The sequence below is a fragment of the Pan troglodytes genome, chromosome 4 (genome assembly GCF_028858775.2).
Source record: "Pan troglodytes isolate AG18354 chromosome 4, NHGRI_mPanTro3-v2.0_pri, whole genome shotgun sequence".
NCBI lineage: Eukaryota > Metazoa > Chordata > Mammalia > Primates > Hominidae > Pan > Pan troglodytes.
Window position 1 is genome coordinate 17,142,850 of NC_072402.2, and position 23,736 is coordinate 17,166,585.

General features: G+C 41.8%; 1 protein-coding gene across 3 annotated transcripts in view; it reads right to left on the minus strand.

The window, feature by feature from the left end:
• RETREG1 (reticulophagy regulator 1) overlaps window positions 1–23,736 on the minus strand; it is a 147,523-nt gene that overhangs the window by 22,319 nt on the left and 101,468 nt on the right. Inside the window, exon 1 of one of the 3 annotated variants that reach the window (XM_003310634.6) lies at window positions 13,159–13,579. The exons of the other annotated variants lie outside the window; for them this stretch is intronic. Within the exon in view, the coding sequence (XP_003310682.1) occupies window positions 13,159–13,193 (35 nt within the window). The 5' untranslated portion in view covers window positions 13,194–13,579. Of the gene's footprint in view, window positions 1–13,158; window positions 13,580–23,736 lie in introns of those variants that run through there. 3 annotated transcript variants of the gene reach the window in all.

The following is a 23,736-nucleotide window of genomic DNA, read 5'->3' on the forward strand; positions in this document are numbered from 1 at the left end:
TCATCTAGCAACCCCTCCCATCACAGGCCCAGAGGCCTAGGATGACATAATGGTTTTTGTGGGCCAGGCCCAGGCCACCTCTTCCCTGAACAGCCTTGGGACACTGCTCCCTACGTCCCAGTCACTCCAGCTCCAGCTATGGCTCAAAGAGGCCAAGGTACAGCTCGGGCTGCTGCTTCAGAGGGTGCAAGCCATAAGCCTTGGTGGCTTCCATGTGGTGTTAACCCCACCCCTACTAAAAATACAAAAAATTGGCCAGGCATGGTGGCAGGTGCCTGTAGTCCCAGCTACTCGGGAGGCTGAGGCAGGAGAATGGCATGAACCCAGGAGGCAGAGCTTGCAGTGAGTCGAGATTGCACCACTGCACTCCAGCCTGGGCGACAGAGCGAGACTCTGTCTCAAAAAAAAAAAATAGATGAGTATGAATATTCTTAGACTCAGGGTATAAGTTGAGTGCGGACTGGGGACTAACAAACCTAGCAGTCCACCCCTGTGGTATTCGATTCAATCCAATAAATCTTCACTTAGGTGCGGGGACTGAAGGGGTTATCAAATTGCCAATTGATTTAGGGCTTCAAACAAATTGATGTATTAGGCATGATTTCTAGTTTTATTTATTTAAAAAAGGAGCAAGAATTTAATGACAGAAGTCAAACCCAAGTAAAGGATCATTCTAAATTTTTCTGCTCATCCCCCCAAACCTTTTTAGTTTTGTCCACACTTAAAAAAAAAAAAAGTAGTATTAGCAACTTACTCTTACTCTCTCCAATGCATTTGACTTAATTTTCATAAACAGTTATATGTATTACAATATAGGTTTTCCTATCATATCAAATGTCAAAGCAACAGTGGTCTAAACAAGAGAGCAGTTCATTTCTCCCTTATGTCACAGCAGAACATAGAAGTCCCAGGCTGATATGGGACATCCATAATGTTGAAGACCCAGGCCCTTTCCATCTCATTGCTCAGACACTGTCAAATCACACTGCCACCCCATGGACCTTGCCCCATCCACATTACCACCAGCAGGAAGGGGTAAAAAGAAGCCGAGATAATTCCCCTTTCTCTTTAAAGTCATGGCCTGCAAGTTGCCTGTGCAACTTCCATTCACCTCCCACTGGCTGGAACATAGAAACATGGCCATGCCTACCTGCAAGAGAGCCTAGGAAACATAGTTCAATTGCTGGTGGCCACCACCCAGCTGAAACTCAGAATTCCATTACCCAAAAAAGAAAGGGAAGCTGGGTATTTGGAAACAACCAACAGAATCTGCCACAACAATTCTCTTTTTGATACCTTATTTCATCAGTTTACAAAATTTTATGCAATTACAATGGAAACAACGGGCACAAAGAGATTTGAGAATAAACACAACTGACTCAGCAAGCACACAACTCAAATGGTAGAAGCCGTTAGACACTAAAGGGCCAGATAGTAGATATTTTTGGCTTTGTTGGCTATACAACTCTGCCACTGTAGCAAAAAGGCAGCCATAGACAATATGAAAATGAAATAACATGGTTGTGATCCAATAAAACTTCATATACAAAATCAGGCTGCAGGGTGGATTTGGGCCCAGGCACAGGAGTCTGCTAGTTCAGGGTGTCATAGGTTCAGACACATGGCTATACAAAGGTGATGAAAATCACTAATTCTGCAAGCTACTAGGAACTATTAAGAGAGCTTCTACTCTAATAGCACCTCCCATTTATTGAGCACACACCAAGTGCTAGGCATGACATTAGGAGCTTTATTATTATCTCTAATCCTCACAACAATCTGACGAGGTGGGTAAAATGCCTCCATTTTCCAGATAAGAAAGCAGACACAGCTAAGAAGAGGCGACCAGGATCAGAACCCAGTCTCCAGCTTCAATCCACCAGCCTCCAAAGCCCGTTCTCTTCCAGATGAAACAAGTTCTTCTACGGAAGTTGGAGAAAAATTGTCCTTTGGCTAACAATAAGTGAAATAAGTACACACAATTTCTTGTCACACTACCGGCAAAGCTGCTATGTCAGATTGGACATGTAAAGTATTACAATGACAAAGGCTTCCCTCTGATCTTAAAATATCCCCTGCCTAGCAGTTAACCTGGGCTTTAGCAGGGAGGCGCCTAACCTTCAGATTTTCCTGGGTAAAGTTGCCAAGGTCATAAGCTTTACAACATTGGTAACTAACAGGGGTCAGGGGCAGATAAAACTCAAGGTCACATCAACATCACTGACCACTTATAAGGTCTTTGAAAGTTTATCTAAATAAAGAGAAAGATTATCACCCTCTGTCCTCATCTCGGGATAGGCATGTAACATTCCACCATTGCCATGCATGGCAGACCACACTAATGTGTCACAGCACTCTTTCCAGAAATTTCCCAACAAGCCCTCATGATCCTATTAGAGCTCCAGGCACCATTTCCAGTTTATAGGAGTTGGCATGAGAGAATGAAGTCATCAAACCCTCAACACTTGCCTTATGGGACACAACAGCTTCCAATTTTCCCCTCTCCTATGCCCAAAAAAGAGGATTATCAGTTACCTCCTTTATCATCAGTGCCAATGTTTGTTGTACCTTAGTTTATTGAGCAAATCTCTTCTTGTTTCAGCAAGCAAGTCAATTCATTCTAGGTTTATAATTTCTCTATGCATTCATTTTATAATGAAGTCTATCTCAAAGTCTTCCTGAGCACAAACAACTATGTTTCCAAAAGGAAGTTTTCACAATATTTCGGAATGGAGAAACTATGACTACAGTCATGCATCATTTACCAATGGGGATATGTTCTAAGAAATGTATCATTAGGCTATTCTGTCATTGTGTGAACACCACAGAGTGTACTTACACAAACCTGGATGGGATAGTCTACTACATACCGAGGCTATAGGGTACAACCTATTGCTTCTAGGCTACAAACCTGTACAGCACTCTACTGTACTGAATACTGCAGGCAATTTTAACACAATGGTAAGTATCTGTGCATCTAAACATAGAAAAGGTACAATAAAAATACAGAATAAAAGATTTTTTAAAAATGGGGCCAGGCACAGTAGCTCACGCCTGTAATCCCAATACTTTGGGAAGTCGAGGCGGATGGATTGTTTGAGCTCAGGAGTTCAACACCAGCCCGGGCAACATGGCAAAACCCAATCTCTACAAAAAATACAAAGATTAGCCGGCATGGTGGTGCATGCCTGTAGTTGCAGCTACTCAGGAGGCTGAGGCAGGAGGATCACTTGAGTCCAGGAGGTCGAGGCTGCAGTGAGCCAAGATCATGCCACTGCACTCCAGCCTGGGCAACACAGAGACCCTGTCTCAAAAAAAGAGAAAAACAATGGTGCATCCATATAGTGTACTTACCCTGGATGGAGCTTGTAGGACTGGAACTTTCTCTGGGTGAGTCAGTGAGCAATGAGTGAATGTGAAGGCCTAGGACATTACTGTGCACTACTGTAGACTTTACAAACCCTGTACACTTATTGAGTTAAATTCTTTAAATTTTTCTTTAATAATTCTCTTAGCTTACTGTAACTTTTTTACTTAATAAACTTTTCCATTTTTTAAAGTTTTTGACTCTTGTAATAATGCTTACCCTAAAACACACATTGTATAGCTGTACAAAATTTTTTTCTTTTTATCTTTGTTTTATAAGCTTTTTACTATTTTTAATTTTTGATTTTTTTTTTTTACTTTTTAAAATTTTTTGTTAAAAACTAAGACACAAACACACACATTAGCCTTGGCCTACCCAGGGACAGGATGATGAAGACATCACCAGGCAACAGGGACTTTTCCACTCCAGTATAATTTCATGGGACCACTGTCACATATGAAGCCATGTCCTTATGCGGCGTATGACTGTATTTAGAATTAACATTTCATTTACTTCAATCATGCAGTGTCTATCCCAGTTACTTTTGAGGGAAAGTTATCCACCACTAATGTTATAAGCTACTCCAGAAACATATATGTGCCATATAATTTGCGATTCCTGGAGAGAATGTTCTAAGCAGTAGAAACTAGTAATTTCTAAGAAACATAAACACATTCATAACCCCCTTACCTTATGTAAAATAGAGTTTATAATTTTTAGAGGTATCATTTTAAGATTCTGCACCAATAGATGGCTTTGTTTTCTTTTCAAAATGAAGCACTTGCTTACAATTCAACCAAACTATCACCAGGCGATGTCACTTCAAGTCAGAGTAATATTTGTGCACAGCTCCTCCTGTTTTGTTTATATGGCTAGCAAGGCGGCCATTCCTGATGGTAATTACCATGTGACACTCATTCACCACCACCACCATCATGTGTGGGTGTCTGCCCACCTCTGGCAGTGCCAGGCTTCACCAGTGAAACACTTGCATGTTGGGGACATAGCAACCCTTCATAAATCACTGCTACTATGAGAGAACATTCTGGGCTTCGACCCTTTCCCTCAACTGTTCCCATATCAGGCATTCACAACTGCAATCCTCCCTTCCAAAGCAAAGAATCTGCAGTCTGGTAATGCCTCCCTGCCCCCCACTGACACAACTAAGGGCCATAGAGCAACATCTTTTATACTCTCCATGGTATTTACCCTGGAGGTAACAATTACACCTAGGGCAGGCCAACTCTGCACAAATGAGGCTGAAGCAGGACAGAGGTTGTGGCCTGGCCTGAAAGACCATGGGAGCCTCCCTTTAAGACCGTCATTTCTTCTGTCTCCCTAATAAGAGGGTGAGCTTGTCCATACGAAGTGGAGCAACACAACTGTCCTCTTGACATATGCGCAGAGCCTATGGGCTTCTCCCAGGGACAGCTGGGACATTCCCTACACCACCGTTGCCCAACTTCTGCCTCAGGATGCTTTGTGACCTAGATGAATTGTAATGCATTGCTACATCCAGGTTTTGCCGCATGCCTTTATCAATTTGGGATTCAGAGACAGCAGGTGCCATGGTTTTAAGAAGGCATTTACTGGTGTGGCGGTACAAGGAGAGCAAAGAGAGAGATGAGAGAATGGGTGAATGAGAGACTGTGAGGCTAAAGAACCTGAAGGGAAGAAGAAGAATAATGTCATGTTGAAGAAGACCATACAGGAGTGCATTCCAGAGGGTTCTACACACTTGCTAGAGGAGAGCTGAAATTTTAGCTCCAAACCTCCAAATGGCTCAATCAGAAATGGAAATAGGACCAGTCAGAAGATTCAGAGTGCTCAAAAGACTAAAGCAAACCAACTGCACAAAAGACATATGGATGTCCTGAGCCTGAAATTCGCCGTGTGGGTACTCATCTCTCTATAAGATGCACTGGGCAGACATCCTTGCTTTCCCCCTAAAGAGTAAATACTTTCACTCGGCACAGTCCATGGCATAATATCAATGTTCACGTGCGTTAAAGCAATCCTAGGAAGGGTCAAAACAAGCTGAACAAACCACAAAGAGCCCACAGATCCTCTAGACCAGACTAACCAGGAATGCACTCCGGAGCTGTTTAGGGAGCTGGAGCTTCTCCTGAAAAGGGGCCCCAGGTAACTTTGCACACCCCCTAGAGGAGACTACCACCTAGAGAGAGTGGGTAGACCACACGTTAAGGACCTGCCCTATATATTATGTCTGGCAATCAGGATTTTCTCTAGGGGTAAACCACAGATGGTTTGAGGTGTTTCCACTCAGTGTGACCTATTTTGTATCGCTTAAGGAAATGTATAACTTATGTATACATTTATTATTGTTAACAACTACTTTTGAGGACTTAACAATGAGCCATTCACTAAAGTGAATATTTAACATGGCTTACCATATTTAATCTATAAAACAAACCTATAAAGTAGGTATTATTATCCCCATTTTGCTGATGACAAAATGAAATTCAGAGAGATTAAGTAGCTTACCCCAGGTCACCCAGCTAGTACCTGGTTAAGGCTGAGATTTGCAGCCAGGAGTAAAAACAGCATTGCATCATTCTAAATCCCATGCTCACAGTCACCCAGCAGAATGGTTAAAATGGTTAAAATCGTTCAGTGTTTACACTTTAAAATGCAAGCTTCAATTAACTGGAAAGTGATTCCATGTAGAAGAGCTATTTATCAAGCGACTACGCATCATTCTGTTAGGGAGAGAGTTCATTGGCCTGCAATTTTTATTTATTTTTTTTATTTTTATTTATTTATTTATTTCTGACACGAAGTCGCTCTCTGTTGCCCAGGCTGGAGTGCGGTGGTATGATCTCGGCTCACTGCAACCTCCGCCTCCCAGGTTCAGGCAATTCTTCTGCCTCAGCCTCCCAAGTATCTGGGACTACAGGCATGTACCACCATGCCCAGCTAATTTTTTTGTATTTTCAGTAGAGACAAGGTTTCATCATGTTGGTCAGGCTGGTTTTGAACTCCTGACCTCAAATGAGCCACCTGCCTCGGCCCCCCAAAATGCTGGGATTACAGGCATGAGCCACCGCGCCCAGCCTGGCCTGCATTTTTTTAAGAGCACAAGAGAGCTGTGCAAGTACTACCAGAGATATCCTTTCCACTAACAACTGATAAAATTTTATAGCTATAAATATTAATTAAGTAAGCTTTTTTTTTTTTTTTGAGATGGAGTCTCACTCTGTTGCCCAGGCTGGAGTGTAGTGGCGCAATCTTGGCTCACTGCAAGCTCCGCCTCCTGGGTTCACACCATTCTCCTGCCTCAGCCTCCCAAGTAGCTGGGACTACAGGCGCCCGCCACCACGCCTGGCTCATTTTTTGTGTATTTTTAGTAGAGACCGGGTTTCAACATGTTAGCCAGGATGGTCTCGATCTCCTGATCTCGTGATCCACCCGCCTCGGCCTCCCAAAGTGCTGGGATTACAGGCGTGAGCCACCACGCCCAGCCTAAGTAAGCATTTTTTTTCTCTTTCAGTTAGTTGTAAATTAAAGCCCAATTTGTTTGACATTCTTCCCAAGGGAAAGTTTGCTCTATGTCCCCTCCCCTCTAATCATGGCTCCTGGGCTGCCTGACCAATTGAATATGGTGGGACTGATGCTATCCCAGCTTCTGGGCCCAGGCCTTAAGAAACAGGCAATAATAAACGTGGGTCAATCCAAAGGATAGGATATTTTTGCAGGCATTTAAAAATGCTTCCAAAATGTCTAGATGCCACTGAGAAATGCTGCTGAGAGAAAAAAGCAGCAGACAAAATTGTACATATGAGATACTTATTATAACTCTGCCAAGAAAATATATCCAGGAAGAACTAGAAGACAGTATAACAGTATTTTTTCGAGGCATTAAGATTACAGTTGATCTGTTTGCCATTATATTTTTCCCCCATACTATTTTTATCTTCCCAAATGAACAGCTATAACATCCTTTAGTGGGAAAATTCTTTAAAGAGACGTTGTTGTTAAAATATATGAATAGTAGTGTACCAGACTTGCCCTCAGGCAAGACTTCATGCCCACATAGTTTCTGCAGGACCCAGATTAGCCCACTGTGGAGAAGCAGCAAGACGCTCTAATGGATTTAGACACAGATTTGCCATAAAGAGAGAAGAGGCTGGGAATAAGGGTAAGCCCACACAATTAGGCTTTTGTCCTGTCAGTCACCAAGGACAGACCCTCCCCATGGCCAACCATAGCAGCTGCAGCCCTCCTTGGGCATGGTAAACCAGAGACACCTTCATCACATTTTACAAACAGCAGCAAAGAATTAGTCACTCTGTGTTTATAAAACAGAAATCAGCTTTCACAGGGGTGTGATTACAGGAAGCTCACTGGGCACTGCAAGGGTTTAGGAAGCACACCACTTATTAACTGGTGATTCAGATATCTCACGCAAAACAAACTCAACAAACTCTCTTGCATCAAAAAGATTGCATTGTTCTACATGTTCTTAATCAATTTTAAATATTAGCCCAGCTGGGACAAAATAGGATTTCAAAAGTGGTAAACATTTTCCATATCTAAGAGACATTTTCCATGACTATGGTAGAAGAGTAGAAGAAAAATAAATAATTCCATAGACCAGGTGCAGTGGCTCACACCTGTAATCCCAACACTTTGGGAGCCCGAGGCGGGTGGATCACGAGGTCAGGAGTTCAAGACCAGCCTGACCAAGATGGTGAAACCCCATCTCTACTAAAAATACCAAAAAATTAGCTGGGCGTGGTGGCAGGCGCCTGTAATCCCAGCTACTCAGGAGGCTGAGGCAGAGAACTGCTTGAACCCAGGAGGCAGAGTTTGCAGTGAGTCAAGATCACTGCACTCCAGCCTGGGCGACAGAGCGAGATTCCATCTCAAAAAAAAAAAAAAGAAAGAAAGAAAGAAAAGAAAAGAAAAGCAAACTAAATAATTCCTTCCACAAACTTTTATTGAATGCCTATTATACCTTAGGAATATATAAATGAAGGAGCCACAGCACAGTTAGAATTAAATGCTCACTCTTATCTTGGCCCACAATCAGTGGTATATTGGGACTGACCTCTGCAGGCTCATGAGAGCCAATATTTTGATTCTCTTTCCAGCTTCACTTTTTTTTTCATTTTAATTTTTATTTTAAGTCCCAGGGTACATGTGCAGGATGTGCAAGTTTGTTACATAGGTAAAGGTGTGCCATGATGGTCTGCTACACCTATCAACCCATCACCTAGGTATTAAGCCCAGCATGCATTAGTTATTTTTCCTAATGCTCTCCCTCCCCCCAACCCATCCCCAACAGGCCCCAGTATGTGTTGTTCCCCTCCATGCGTCCACGTGTTCTCACTGTTCGGCTCCCACTTGTAAGTGAGAACATGCAGCGTTTGGTTTTCTGTTCCTGCATTAGTTCGCTGAGAATAACGGCTTCCAGCTCCATCCATGTCCCTGCAAAGGACACAATCTCATTCCTTTTTATGGCTGCATAGCATTCCATGGTGTATATGTACCACATTTTCTTTATCCAGTCTATCGTTGATGGGCATTTCGGTTGAATCCATGTCTTTGCTATTGTGAATAGTTCCAGCTCCACTTATAGTGACCTCAAGTGGTGATGTGAAATCAACCACAGTGGGAGTATTTACACTACAGGAATCAGCAAATGCTAAAGATAAGGTTTTCTCTACCACATAGAGCAGATTCCATGACATTCACCATCACACCGCTGCCTACACGGCCCAGTGAAGGACTCCTATGTACCTCTCCCACTTCAGCCACTCTCTCCTTTCTCCTTGGGTGTCAACCCTACTGACCTTTCTGCACCCACACTGCCCTTCTAAATGCTAAACACACACGGGGTATCGCCAGCACATAACAGCTATACACGTACGTATCTAACTGCACAGGCTTCTCAGGAGTCAGCCACTTGCCTTCAAATCGCAACTCCCTCACTTCACGGCTGTGTGAACTTTGTTTACTTCAGCTCTCTGTACCTGTTTCAAAACCAAAGGCCACATACGACCTTTTCAAACATACAAAAGCTGACATACACTGGCTCACAGGAATCCCAACTGCACCCTGGTCAGGCTCCTGTGCCAGGCTTTTCTCCTCCTCACCTGATTTTTTAAAGAAATGGTAGTGTCAACAATAGGCTTTGTCAACAATGTAAAATTAAGCCTAAAATCTGGCTAATCTGAATTATTAAAACATCTGGATTGCAGAATATATTTAAGTCAATTTCTTTTAAACTTCCAAGAATAAAATTCAGTGCAATTACGAATGACGTTTCGGCTTTAAAAGTGCTTTGGTGATCTTAAATACAATCACCTTCGTGCATCCGGAACACAAATGTACGGCAGCCCTACCGCTCCGGAGTCCAGCGATCACAAAAGGCCTGTGAGGACGCAAAACTGGTATTACTAAATTCCAGTTGTACGGACTCAGTGGCCTTTGCAGACAAACTTTTCAGTCCTTACTATATGACAAGTCCAGTAGGATGTTTCACGGGGGCCTGGATTAGCCGGTGACATTCTGCTGTTAATCCCCTCCCCCAGCCTGCACGCCAGGTACTCTCCCACACGACCATTTTAAGTTTCATTTCCTCAGCCCCTATTATCTGAAATACTCTTGCTTACTTATTTTTCACTTTGGGGTCTGTCTCCACACCTGGGCTGTGTGCTCCGTGACAGCAGGGGCCTGACATCACCCTAGCTCCTGGCACCGCAGCTGGCTGACATTGGGAGCGCCATAAAGCCCTACCAAGTGAAGCAATGAACATGTGAACACAATTATCTGGAAGTTACCTGGAAAGCGCTTCCACAAGAAGATGCATGAAGAGCTCCGTCTTGGTGCCTAGGGTCCCTCTCCCTTCAGGACAGCTGGAACAGGGACCATCCCCCTTTCCACACCCCTCAGCCCAGGCTGCTTGCTGAAGGCCTCAGAGGTCCTCCCAGGGCCCGGCTCCAAGGTGGGGCCAAGGAACCATTGCAGAGCCAGGCCTCTGGCCAGGGTACACGTTTCCTCCTATTTCTTGACCCTGTCTGCTATCCTAGTCGCTGCCCCCATTGTTCTTTCCTTCTGCTCTGGCCCCTGAGGCTCCCTGTTTGGGCTTCTGCCTTCCTCGCCTGCTTCAGAGTGGCATTCAGGCTCACCCTCTCCCCTCATCTCTTGACCTTGGAAAAGAGCATGGAGTCTCCAGAGGCTCCTACTAATACCAGGTATGGCTGACGTAAGATAAACCACAAGGAAGGGGGTCTCTCCTGGACCTGCCCCCTCTCAGGCCGTTGGTTCACCAAGTCCATTTGGTGAATATCAAATGGTGCCTCGGGGCCATCAGACCAGGGCACACATGGCAGTCTGCCCTGGATGCCTGGGCCCTACACCTGGATACACTTATGAAGCTGTGGAGCATTTGGCTTCCACTGATTTTTTTAAAAACGAAACTGAGATTTAGCTCACTGATGGTTCCAGAGCAATCTAGGACACCAAGTGCCAAAATGGGACTGAAGTCACATGAAAAAGCCTCAGTGTGAGACTCAACTAGAACCTGCTGCAATCAAGCTCTAAGAATGTACTTTGTAAGTAGATAAACAACTTCCAACAGTTGTTTCTCTTTCAGACAAGGCACCCAAAGACTTGTCCAATGGCATTTCATCTCGAAGGTAGCAAGAGTCAAATTCCTCTTCCATTGCAATCTTTTTGTTTTTCTTTTTTTTGAGGCAGGGTCTTACTCTGTCACCCAGGTTGGAGGAAGTGGTCTGATCATGGCTCACTGCAATCTCCACCTCCCAGGCTCAGGTGATCCACCTCAGCACCCCTGGCTGGTCTCAAACCCTTGGACCCAAGGGATCCTCCTGCCTTGGCCTTCCAAAGTGCTGGGATTACAGGTGTGAGCCACGGCACCAGGCCAGTTGTAATCTTTTAGTTCTAGCCTAGCTCTAAACTTTCTCCCTGTCTGGGATGCCCCTTCTTTCTGCACAGATAGGGAAAAAACAAATGTATGAAGTAAGACAAAGTATACTGCATAGAAAACCACCAATGGGTAAAAGCTTAAAGTTATCAAAATTAAAACTACAGGTAGTAGGGGGAGGTGGCACAGGAATATGCTACCTCAAAGGACGGGGAGTCTCTCATTTTCAATCCAATATATTACTAATCCTTGGTAATAATAATCATTATATGTGTGTATAATACATGTTTATGTGAATGTATAGCTATATAATATCTATACACTCTTATCTGGTTACCCTTGTTAACCAGTAAAGCATTCTTAGAAAAAAATTCTTATGTTTGTTCAGTAAATATCACAAACTGGTGGTTCAAAATATTTATCAATAATTACTACTTAATTGTGAAAATATTGCATTTCATTAAAGCAACCCTAATCACATTTCTGCCAAATCTCTCCCTTCTTTCAACCTCTAAAATGAGTAGGCCCCATAAATATGTACTGCACATATCAAATAGCTTATCAATACATTTCATCCTACAAGTATGTATTAAAAATGCCTGTTCTGTGAAAATTCTATGAAGAGAGCTGGTGGGAGTGCCTAGGTGCCAAGAGGAAAATAAAAGTCCTGCTTCCAGAAATGTTAAAATGTCATGAAGGGGATACATACGAGTCAATCAACCCACCATCTCAAAACTGAACCTGACATTTACACTTTTCTGGAAATGTTTTCTTAACCAGCTAGTTAACCCATATCCCACTCTAAGCATTTCTGTAAATGTCATCTTCAAGTACTTGGTTTACTGTGTCATTTTATGTAGAAAGTTGTTTCATTGTTCAATTAAATGTCAACATAATGTTGATGTACTAGGAAGGAATTTGTAAGAAAATGGAAACTAGAAAACTAGAGAAAAGTAGCTTTTACAGACTCTACTACAACTGATTATAATTACCACACACACAGACATGCCCCACATACCCATGGCTGAAAGGGGATGCTTGTCTTTAATACAATGACAAAAATATATTTTGGTGCCCTTGTTCCTAGAGAGTTACCAGTTTCCACTTTCTTTGGCAAGAAAATTGACCAACTCCTTTTCTTGTTTAATAATGTTCTGTCTACTTCATATCCAAATTTCAATGGCCCCAATTAGAATTCCAATGAAGGCATCTAACTGACTCATACAAAAGTTGTTCACAGCAATGGGGCTAAAATGCAGACTTTCACTCTGAGCACAATTATGCTCATATGAGCAGGAATTAATTGTCTGCTTCCTTTCCGTACTCTTGATCTCCCCCTTCTTAGAGTTAGATATTAATATAAACAGTGATACAATTAATGTACTCCCTGTAAAGGGAACCCAATCACATTTTCAACAATAGGAACTGTGGTTTTAAAAAGTTTTACAATATCAAAATGGTATATTGGTCCAATGTTTAAACTTTAGAAATGCTTAACAAATCTTTAAAATGCAATAGGTTTTTTAAAATGTTCAATAGCTTAGATTTCCAACAACTATCATCTAATGTTAAAAACTCAACATTAAAACATTCAAGTAGATTCTACATTATGTGCTGGGAAACATTTTTTAAAAAATTTCAGGCCATCACTTTCTGATTCAAGAAAAGCACTTATTGGCATAAGTTTTTAAGAGGACATTAAGTTATTTGCCTCTCTTGAGTGAGTTCGTGCCAAAGAAAATTATGTTTCCTAGAATTAAAGGGCTGCATTCTTCATATTTTTACATTTTAAACTCCTTTTTAAATTAGTATTTTTAAAAAGATAACTAGCCAATGAAACAGACTGAAGAATAAGTAAGTACGTATATATCACAATTACCTTTTGCCTGGTCCGAAGTCTTCACCTTCAGGCATTTCTGCCCTTTAAAAATAATAACAGTGGCAAAGGCTGCAGCACCTGCTAACCACGGCTAATGTGGCCAAACAATAGTTTCTTTTCTACTCTAATGCTGAATATCAGGAGGAAAAAAACCCAGTAGAGACGTTCTTTCCTTTTTGGAAAAAAAGTGCTCCTCCCTTACTCAGAAAGTTGGTGTTTACAAACTTCCAAAGCGCCTGCCTCCCTTGAATGAAGCTAGGAGCTGGGTTATTATCACTGCCCCCTTCTAAAAATAAATAGGTCACCTCTTACTCCCAGTACCGTGACAGGTGGCTGGAAGTGAGCCCTGCCCAGCTGCCCTGCATTCTCTCTCCAGTCCTGTGAGAAGGTGTCCCCGCTCAGCCAGTAACCTTCATTGGATGACTTCACCTAGGCCCGCCTGCCGTTTTTCTTCCCCCAGCTTTTTTTTTTTTTTTTCTGGCATGACTAGGCACCCACCTAAGGGTGGAGTGGCCACAGGAGGTTGAAACATCACCCTGGGCTATCAAATCTCCTCCTTCAAGTCACAGGAGGGAGTTGGAGAGCAGACAGCAAAACAGGCTGTACCTGTGAGGGTTGGGGGGTTTGTTTGGAGAACGCCTAGCCACTCAGCAAAAAGATCCCTTACTCAAAAAGGTTTAAAACAAAAGCCATTATGCAATGGGGTTTTGAGGGATATTGCTTTGCAAGAAAATCTTTTCGGGTCATCTAGATTTCTCAACTCACCGGAAGCATGCACACGAATGTTGAGTTCACGTGTTCATCTGGGCAAAATGCTTTCTCCCCAGGACTTCCCTGTCCTTAGGGGCAGCCTGACACTGGCACAGGAAGGATTGTGGGTCTGGATGTTTTCATAGTTTGGCTTGTCACTGAAGAGAGCTATCCCTCATTTGCTTTTTTAAAAGAGTATGACAAAAATCCCTTCAAATCTTGCTCTCAAAAAGGCCAGAAGAAATATTACTGAGATTTCTTTAGGAATATATCCTGAAAGCTTTGGACAAAAAGTTGAAGCCATTTTTTTTTTCTTGACTAGGAATGTTAGGGATGGCAGAAAGTAAGATCTGCTTATTAAGAAACAATATTATTTTCAAAATGTGTTGCCAGGTGCTGTGGCTCACGCCTGTAATCCTAGCACTGTGGGAAGCTGAGGTAGGAGGATCATTTGAGCCCAGGAGTTCAAGACCAGCCTGGGCAACATAATGAGACCCCATCTCTACCAAAAATAAAATTAGCCGGGCCTGATGGGATGCTCCTGTGGTCCCAGAAACTTGGGAGGCTGGAGTGAGAGAATTGCTTGAGCCCCAGAGGTGGAGGCTGCAGTGAGCCAAGATCGTGCCACTGCACTCCAGCCTGGGTGACAGAGCAAGACCCTGTTTCTTTAAAAAGCTAATAATAAAATAAATTTTAAAAATAAAAAAATAAAAATCTGTGTATTCTGTTGTTATGTTATAGCTAATCCTAGCATGTTATCTATGTTTAATGTATATTTTACCATTTGTATGTGTGAAAGTGACTTTCTACCACATTAAAGAAATGTCAAAACAAATAATATCTGCTTTCTTTTGGATAGTGTTAGTTATTTTGTGATGCATGCATCTCACAATTAACAATTCCTTAAGGCATTTCATATTTTACGCAAGACCTAACATTTTAGACACTTCAAAGTCTAAGATGAACTGGGTGTGGTTACTCAGACACACAACTGAAATACCAGGGACTTGAAAGCAAACAGTCATAGGCTGAGCTCTGAAGGTCGGGGTGTGCGAGAGCCTGTCAGAGGCAGGGCAATGTGCTATACTATTAGAAATTCCAGGTTTTTAAATAACTGAAAAGTTGAAATGCTGAAAATATTATCAATGATAATATTCTGGCACTTGTACAAAACCTTATCGGCTGGGGGTGGTGGCTCACACCTGTAATCCTAGCACTTTGGGAGGCCGAGGCAGGCAGATCACCCGAGGTTAGGAGTTTGAGACCAGCCTGGCCAATATAGTGAAACCCTGTCTCTACTAAAAATACAAAAATTAGCCGGGCGTGGTGACGCATGCCTGTAATCCCAGCTACTCGGGAGGCTGAGGCAGAAGAATCACTTGAGCCTGGGAGGTGGAGGTTGCTGTAAGCCTAGATCGCACCACTGCACTCCAGTCTAGGTGACAGAGTGAGACCCTGTCTCGAAAAAACAACAAGAACAACAACAACAACAAAAAAACACCTAATCAACACAAAAGGCTAATTCTCTTATCTAACTTTCAGCTCTGATCATTCTAACCCGTGAATTTTACCTTTTCTTTCTCCTGAGCTTCTAGCTTACTATTTCTTGCATACCTGAACATAACTGTTGTTGATCTTAGTTGCTGGTTACCACAGAACTGAATATATCCCTGAGACCTGCCTCTTAATTGTAAAGGATGATGAACTGATTTAGTGCTATAACAGATGAATTAGCTATTACCAACAGGAAATATTTACCATTACAGACAGTCCCCAACTTAGGATGGCTCAACTTCACAACTGTTTGACTTTACAGTGGTGCAAAAGCAATACACTTTCAGCAAAAACTGTGCATCAAATTTTAAATTTTGATCTTTTTCTGGGCTAGCGACATGTGGTGGGGTACTCTCTTATGAAGCTGGGCAGCAGCCAGGAGCCTCAGCTCCCAGTCAGCCCCACGATCACGAGGGTGGGCAGCCGGTACTCTGCAGTGAACTGTGATGCCAGTTGATTCTACCCAACCATAGGCTGATGTAAGTGTTCTGAGCATGTTTAAGGTAGGCTGGATTACACTTTGATGTACAGTAGGCTAGATGGATTAAACGTATTTTCAACCTACAATATTTTCAACTTAGGATGGGTTTCTCAGGCTATAACCCCACAGTAGGTCAAGGAGCACCAGTACTTTGTTTTAGCGCCCCGTCATGCATGTTAAAATTGCTTGTTCCAACCATGGAGTCCCCTTTAGGTATATTTGTGGTAATTCCTACAATTCACAGGAACAAGGATGGTGTATTAGTCCAGCCCCATATTACTATAAAGAAATACCTGAGACTGGGTAATTTATAAAGAAAAGAGGTTTAATTGGCTCATGGATCTGCAGGCTGTACAGGAAGCATGGCTGGCATCTGCTCAGCTTCTGGGGAGGCCTCAGGAAACTTAGAATCATGGTGGAGGGGGAAGGGAGAGCAGGCACATCGCATGGCCAGAGCTGGAGCAAGAGAGAGTATGAAGGGGGGATGGTGCTAAACCATTCATGAGAACTCCACCCCCATGATCCCCCATCACCTCCCAGCAGGCCCCACTTTCAACACTGGAGATCACAATTCAGTATGAGATTTAGTGGGGACACAGATCCAAACCCTATCAGAGGGAAAACAATGACAGTACAGACAACAGATCCTGAGTGTAGCTACACAATCGACAAGTGTCCCCCCACTGAAGGCCTAACATGGCTTCTTCACCCAGATGGCACCTTTCACCCTGCTGGGGACTAAGGTGATAAGGGTTTCCTCACTGACCTGAAACCTACTAGACATCTAGAACTTAAGGACTCACAGAATTCAGATGTGGGAGAGACCCTGAGTGCCACAGAAGTGATCACCAAGATTTTTAGATGCTGAAACTGTGGCACGGCAAAGTCAGGTGACTTGCAGGTGACAGTGGCAGGAGTCACCTCCAGGTCACTATGCCTTGGCTGGGTGTCCTTCCACTCCAGCAGAGCCTACACATGCTGCAGAAGCCCAAGGGACCAGATACCTCCACATTTTAAATTTTCCTGTATACACTCTCTTTCCAAATGTATCTCCATTTAATATTAGTAATATACTTTAAATGGGCATTTTTATTCTCCTTTGCAATTTCATCATATAGTATGCCCTAGAAAACCATTGCCACTTCAAAGCCAAACGTTCACCTTTCTTGACACCTTTTTCCCCTTCACATAACCATCAGTCCGAGTTTTTTTTTTTTTTTTCTATCTCCTCTACAGCTGCTTTGATTAAAGCTCTGGAACTTTCTATCTGAGACACTAGGAGAGACCTTCCCCCTCTTGGATGTTATAGGAAAATATTAGCAATGAATGGCCAAATGCAGATGCCAGCGTGAAGACAGGTTGTCTCTTCATATCCCTTCCCAACTTTAGTACACATGGCCTTCCAAAATAAAAACTACATTTCTCAGGCTTGTTGGAGCCAAATGAGGCCTTTTGTGATTGTTCTGATTGAGGAGATGTCAGCAGAAACATCAGGCTGCTCCAGGTGCCAGAAACGGGATTCAAAGTAGACCTCTAGTGATTCCCAGAAACACCGAGAGACCAAGCGAAGGTAACTGCCAGGGCCCACTGTGCCCATTGATCTCTCGCAGCAGCTGGGGTCATGGTTGAGTTCTCTCTTGGATTCTGAGCTCTGTGAATTTGCATTTTGGGCTCTCTGAGTATATTTGAGCACTTTGTTTGAAGCAGATTGGTTCAGAAGTCATGACAGAAACAGGGCTGGGTCTGTAGGAAGGCCTCAGGTGTCTGACTGGGTCAAATTAGAAACTGGACTGGGTTCAGTAGGTAGGTAAGATTACCAGAAGACAGGGAATCATGGGCTCATCTGGCTCTGAGGATTCTAGAACTCAACCATCTAGAACTCCAGCCAATTTCATGTAAAAGAACTTTGGATCCAGAACCTGTGCTTTTCTAAATAAATGTTGTGACCCTTAGCAAAGGCAACATAGAGTTACAGCAGCCACAGTGGGGAAACTCCTTACAAAAGGCAAACGGACACATGTCTTTAGAGCCACAACAGCTACAGGGACCAAGGGGACCTCCTTGCACACGTTTTAAACCCAAAATCAAGGAGTCCCAAACTCAAGAACTCCATGCCCCAATATGTGCCTTTATTTAAATAGCCAGGCCATTGGAAAAGACATTGTCCATTTTTACACCAGCCATCCGATGGACCGGCTCTTTTTGGTTTGGACTGTTTCTCCACTAGAGGAAGCCCCAGAGGCTCACTCTTAAGACAATAATCAACCAGTCTCTCAGACAGAAGAAAGAATATCTCCATGGTGGGCATTTCAAGTCAAGTCTATATCCTCATATCTGAACCTATCTGCCACTTGGGCCATTTTCAGAAAAACATTTGCAAGAATGAGTCCTGTTTTCTCTGTTCGATGCTCCTTCTCCCACGGGAGCCTCTCAGTTAACTGAAACCCCTGTTCTCAAACCCCTGACTCTGTGCCCTGCCACCTCTGTCCACTTCTTCCTTGTCATGATCTTTGATGAGACAAATTATTTTATGCTGACTGGTAACTCTATTCTGACTGCACTTTCTTTTTTAAAAAATTCATATTGTGTTTAATATCTAGGACAGACTAAACATATAATTTAAATTAACTTTAAAACATAATTTTAAATATGATTAACATTGATCTTTTTAAGATATGCCTGAATTAAATTTGGTCAAAACACAAAAATTATTTATATACTGCTATTAAGGAATTTGTCACTCTCATTCTGAGTTAAAACTTAATTTAAAAGCTGGGTTTGGGGAGAGGAGATCGTGGGTGCTTTTGCTTGATTTATGGGGAGGAGATGAATAACCTAGAGCTCAATGCTCTCTAGGAGCCATCTCCCTCCCACATTCTTATTTTTAACCTAGAAGGAATGAAGTGTTGAACCTTCTGCAAATACGGGAGAGCCCAAAGGTCCTGTTTTCTACTTGTGAGATCTGTAACCAGAAATTTGGCCCAAAGAAGGCCTGCTGGTTCTCAGCACCACCTCACGCCACCTGCGTGAAGTTGGTACAGATATTTTCATTTTGGAATTTGTATTTTTGCCTTGTTTCACTTTTATCTTCAGTATATTCCGTGTTATTTCTCCATTCATTAGATATTTAATGTTTCTATCTTATTTTGAAATGTTTTAGCTTAATTTTTTATTTCAATAGTTTTTAGGGAACAAGTGGTATTTGGTTACATGGATAAGTTCTTTAGTGGTGATTTCTGAGATTTTGGGATACCCATCACCTGAGCAGTTTATACTGTACCCAGTGTGTAGTCTTTTATCCCTCACCTCCCTCCCACCATTCCCCCCAAGTCCCCAAAGTCCACTGTATCATTCCTATGCCTCTGCGTCCTCATAGCTTAGCTCCCACTTATAAGTGAGAACATATGATGTTTAGTTTTTCATTCCTGAGTTACTTCACATAGAATAACGGTCTCCAACTCCATCCAGGTTGCTGTGAATGCCATTATTTCATTCCTTTTTATAGCTGAGTAGTATTCCATGGCATGCATATATATATATAATATATATTATATAAATATATGTGCATATATATATAATATATATTATATAAATATATGTGCATATATATTATATATGTGTATATATATTTTATATATATATATAATTTTCTTTATCCACTCATTGATTGATGGGCATTTGGGTTGGTTCCACATTTTTGCAATTGTGACTTATGCTGCTATAAACATGCATATGCAATTGTCTTTTTCATATAATAGCTTCTTTTCCTCTAGGTAGACACCCAGTAGTGGGATTGCTGGATCAAATGATAGTTCTACTTTTAGTTCTTTAAGGAATCTCCACACTGTTTTCCATAGTGGTTGTACTACTTTACATTCCCACCAGCAGTGTAAAAGGGTTCCTGGAACCTGGAAGCCCCACAAGTATCTCCAAGAAACAAGTGCAAAGAATCCATCACCTTTCTGAAACTTGCTCCTCCTTTATCCTTGTCTATTTCTTCTTTTAAAGAAACATAATAAATACTTCATGTCATTCTCATAATCTCCTTATTCCAATGTGTTTTCTTCATATAACTTGACAATATCTCAATTTATCTATTTTTGGCCTGAGAATTTTTTTAGTTTTAATCCTTACACGTTTCACATTATAGAACTGTATACATAAAAACACTAACACAACTGGGGGAGACAAAGGTTTGCAGATCAAGATAAATGATTTATAGCAATATCTCACTTGTCAGGAGGTCACAAACATGACCACTGCAGTTAAGGATCAGGAAGTAAGTTAGAAGAAGGTAGCTGAGCCACTAGAATAATGTCACCAAGTCAACGCAGCAAAGTACATTCATTTTATTCCTAGAACAGCTTCTCAAAAACTCATTCAAATCCTCTTCACTATTACTCAACATATAGTCTGCAGTCACATGATTTCCCAGCCCCAGAGCAAATTAGAAAGCTCCTAGAGCCAGGCACAGCAATGCGTGAGGGAAATGACAGAAAACAGTGAGGGAAAAGAAAAACTCTAAAAACCATGGCAGACCAGGAGCAAACACATTTGAGGCTATTCAGTGTAGGGGCTTTAACAAATCTAAGTCAGACCTGAAAGAATGAAAAACATATATGATGACCCTGAAAAGATTTAACTATCTTCAGTAGATTGTGTTTGCCAAAGGACAGAAACATACACTAAATTAAGAAATAGTTCCATGTAAATAGTTGAAATAAAGCAAAAAAAAAAAAGTGCAACTTAAAGGAATAACCTTCAGTTGTCTATACCATGCACCCCAAATGTCTGGTAAATGGGATATTCATATATTTATACCACTTATAAAATACACAAAGTAGTTCACATAAAAAGAATACAGCATCTTTTTCATCCATATATGATTGAAACTATAAAAGACCCCTTCGAGGTAGAGATAGCTCAAGTCAGCTTCTCTCTGAGTAAGAACTTTATATTGTGTCCTGAGTGATCAGCTGTATTTATCAGTCAGCCCAAGTGACTGAAAAATCTTCTTAAATGACAGAAGACACAGAGATCAAAAACACCTCCCCTAAATCAGTCTTTCTAAAAATGTCGTCTGTAGAACAGCACAACCGAATCTCCAGAAGAACTTACTTCAAAATGCAGATCCTGAGTCCCAGTTGAAATTCCAAGAATCAGAATCGCTGGGGGAAGGGCCTGAGGACCCGCATCTTAGCACATTTCCCCCAAACATTTCTGGTACAAGTGAAGTCTGAGAATTGCGGGGTAAATTATCACCTTGAAGCCAGGAGGAGACTGGCCAAGTCTGTGAATTCACCCTCTCCCACTCTTGCCTCTAGTGTGCCCAATCGGGCTGTATTCCCGGTTTTGACATTTCTTAAACTACACAGTAGACAATAAAGTTAACCATGGACCTCTAAATGTTTTTTCACAAGACATATAACAAAAAAAAAAAAAAATCTAACAAGCCCGAATTAATTCCAAAAAGATCATAAGAGGCCAGGTGCAGTGGCTCATGCCTGTAATCTCAGAACCTTGGGAGGCAGAGTTGGGAGGATTGCCTGAGCCCATGAGTTCCAGACCAACCTGATGAACACTGTGAAATCCCCATCTCAAGAAAAAAGTAAATGAAAAAAAAATCATAAGATTTCTAAACCGTATATGTGAGGCTTGAAGCAACAGATGCCTGCAGGGGGAAAAGTACTGAGTGAGGAAAAGTAATCCCTAAGGAGCATGGGAATGAGGAGGAAGACATAGTTAATAGGAGTCCTAGAATGAGGAGGAAGATATATCTAACAGGAGTCTTGGAATGAGGAGGAAGATATATCTAACAGAAGTCTTGGAATGAGGAGGAAGATATATCTAACAGGAGTCTTGGAATGAGGAGGAAGATATATCTAACAGGAGTCTTGGAATGAGGAGGAAGATATATCTAACAGGAGTCTTGGAATGAGGAGGAAGATATATCTAACAGGAGTCTTGGAATGAGGAGGAAGATATATCTAACAGGAGTCTTGGAATGAGGAAGAAGATATATCTAACAGGAGTCTTGGAATGAGGAGGAAGATATATCTAACAGGAGTCTTGGAATGAGGAGGAAGATATATCTAACAGGAGTCTTGGAATGAGGAAGAAGATATATCTAACACGAGTCTTGGAATGAGGAGGAAGATATATCTAACAGGAGTCTTGGAATGAGGAGGAAGATATATCTAACAGGAGTCTTGGAATGAGGAGGAAGATATATCTAACAGGAGTGTTGGAATGAGGAGGAAGATATATCTAATAGCAGTCTTGGAATGAGGAGGAAGATATATCTAACAGGAGTCTTCGAATGAGGAGGAAGATATATCTAACAGGAGTCTTGGAATGAGGACGAAGATATATCTAACAGGAGTCTTGGAATGAGGAGGAAGATATATCTAACAGGAGTCTTGGAATGAGGAAGAAGATATATCTAACACGAGTCTTGGAATGAGGAGGAAGATATATCTAATAGGAGTCTTGGAATGAGGAGGAAGATATATCTAACAGGAGTCTTGGAATGAGGACGAAGATATATCTAACAGGAGTCTTCGAATGAGGAGGAAGATATATCTAACAGGAGTCTTGGAATGAGGAAGAAGATATATCTAACACGAGTCTTGGAATGAGGAGGAAGATATATCTAATAGGAGTCTTGGAATGAGGAGGAAGATATATCTAACAGGAGTCTTGGAATGAGGACGAAGATATATCTAACAGGAGTCTTCGAATGAGGAGGAAGATATATCTAACAGGAGTCTTGGAATGAGGAGGAAGATATATCTAACACGAGTCTTGGAATGAGGAGGAAGATATATCTAATAGGAGTCTTGGAATGAGGAGGAAGATATATCTAACAGGAGTCTTGGAATGAGAAGGAAGATATGTCTAACAGAAGTCTTGGAATGAGGAGGAAGATATATCTAACAGGAGTCTTGGAATGAGGAGGAAGATATATCTAACAGGAGTCTTGGAATGAGGACGAAGATATATCTAACAGGAGTCTTCGAATGAGGAGGAAGATATATCTAACAGGAGTCTTGGAATGAGGAGGAAGATATATCTAACACGAGTCTTGGAATGAGGAGGAAGATATATCTAATAGGAGTCTTGGAATGAGGAGGAAGATATATCTAACAGGAGTCTTGGAATGAGAAGGAAGATATGTCTAACAGAAGTCTTGGAATGAGGAGGAAGATATATCTAACAGGAGTCTTGGAATGAGGAGGAAGATATATCTAACAGGAGTCTTGGAATGAGGAGGAAGACATATCTAACAGGAGTCTTGGAATGAGGAGGAAGATATATCTAATAGGAGTCTTGGAATGAGGAGGAAGATATATCTAATAGGAGTCTTGGAATGAGGAGGAAGATATATCTAACAGGAGTCTTGGAATGAGAAGGAAGATATGTCTAACAGAAGTCTTGGAATGAGGAGGAAGATATATCTAACAGGAGTCTTGGAATGAGGAGGAAGATATATCTAACAGGAGTCTTGGAATGAGGACGAAGATATATCTAACAGGAGTCTTCGAATGAGGAGGAAGATATATCTAACAGGAGTCTTGGAATGAGGAGGAAGATATATCTAACACGAGTCTTGGAATGAGGAGGAAGATATATCTAATAGGAGTCTTGGAATGAGGAGGAAGATATATCTAACAGGAGTCTTGGAATGAGAAGGAAGATATGTCTAACAGAAGTCTTGGAATGAGGAGGAAGATATATCTAACAGGAGTCTTGGAATGAGGAGGAAGATATATCTAACAGGAGTCTTGGAATGA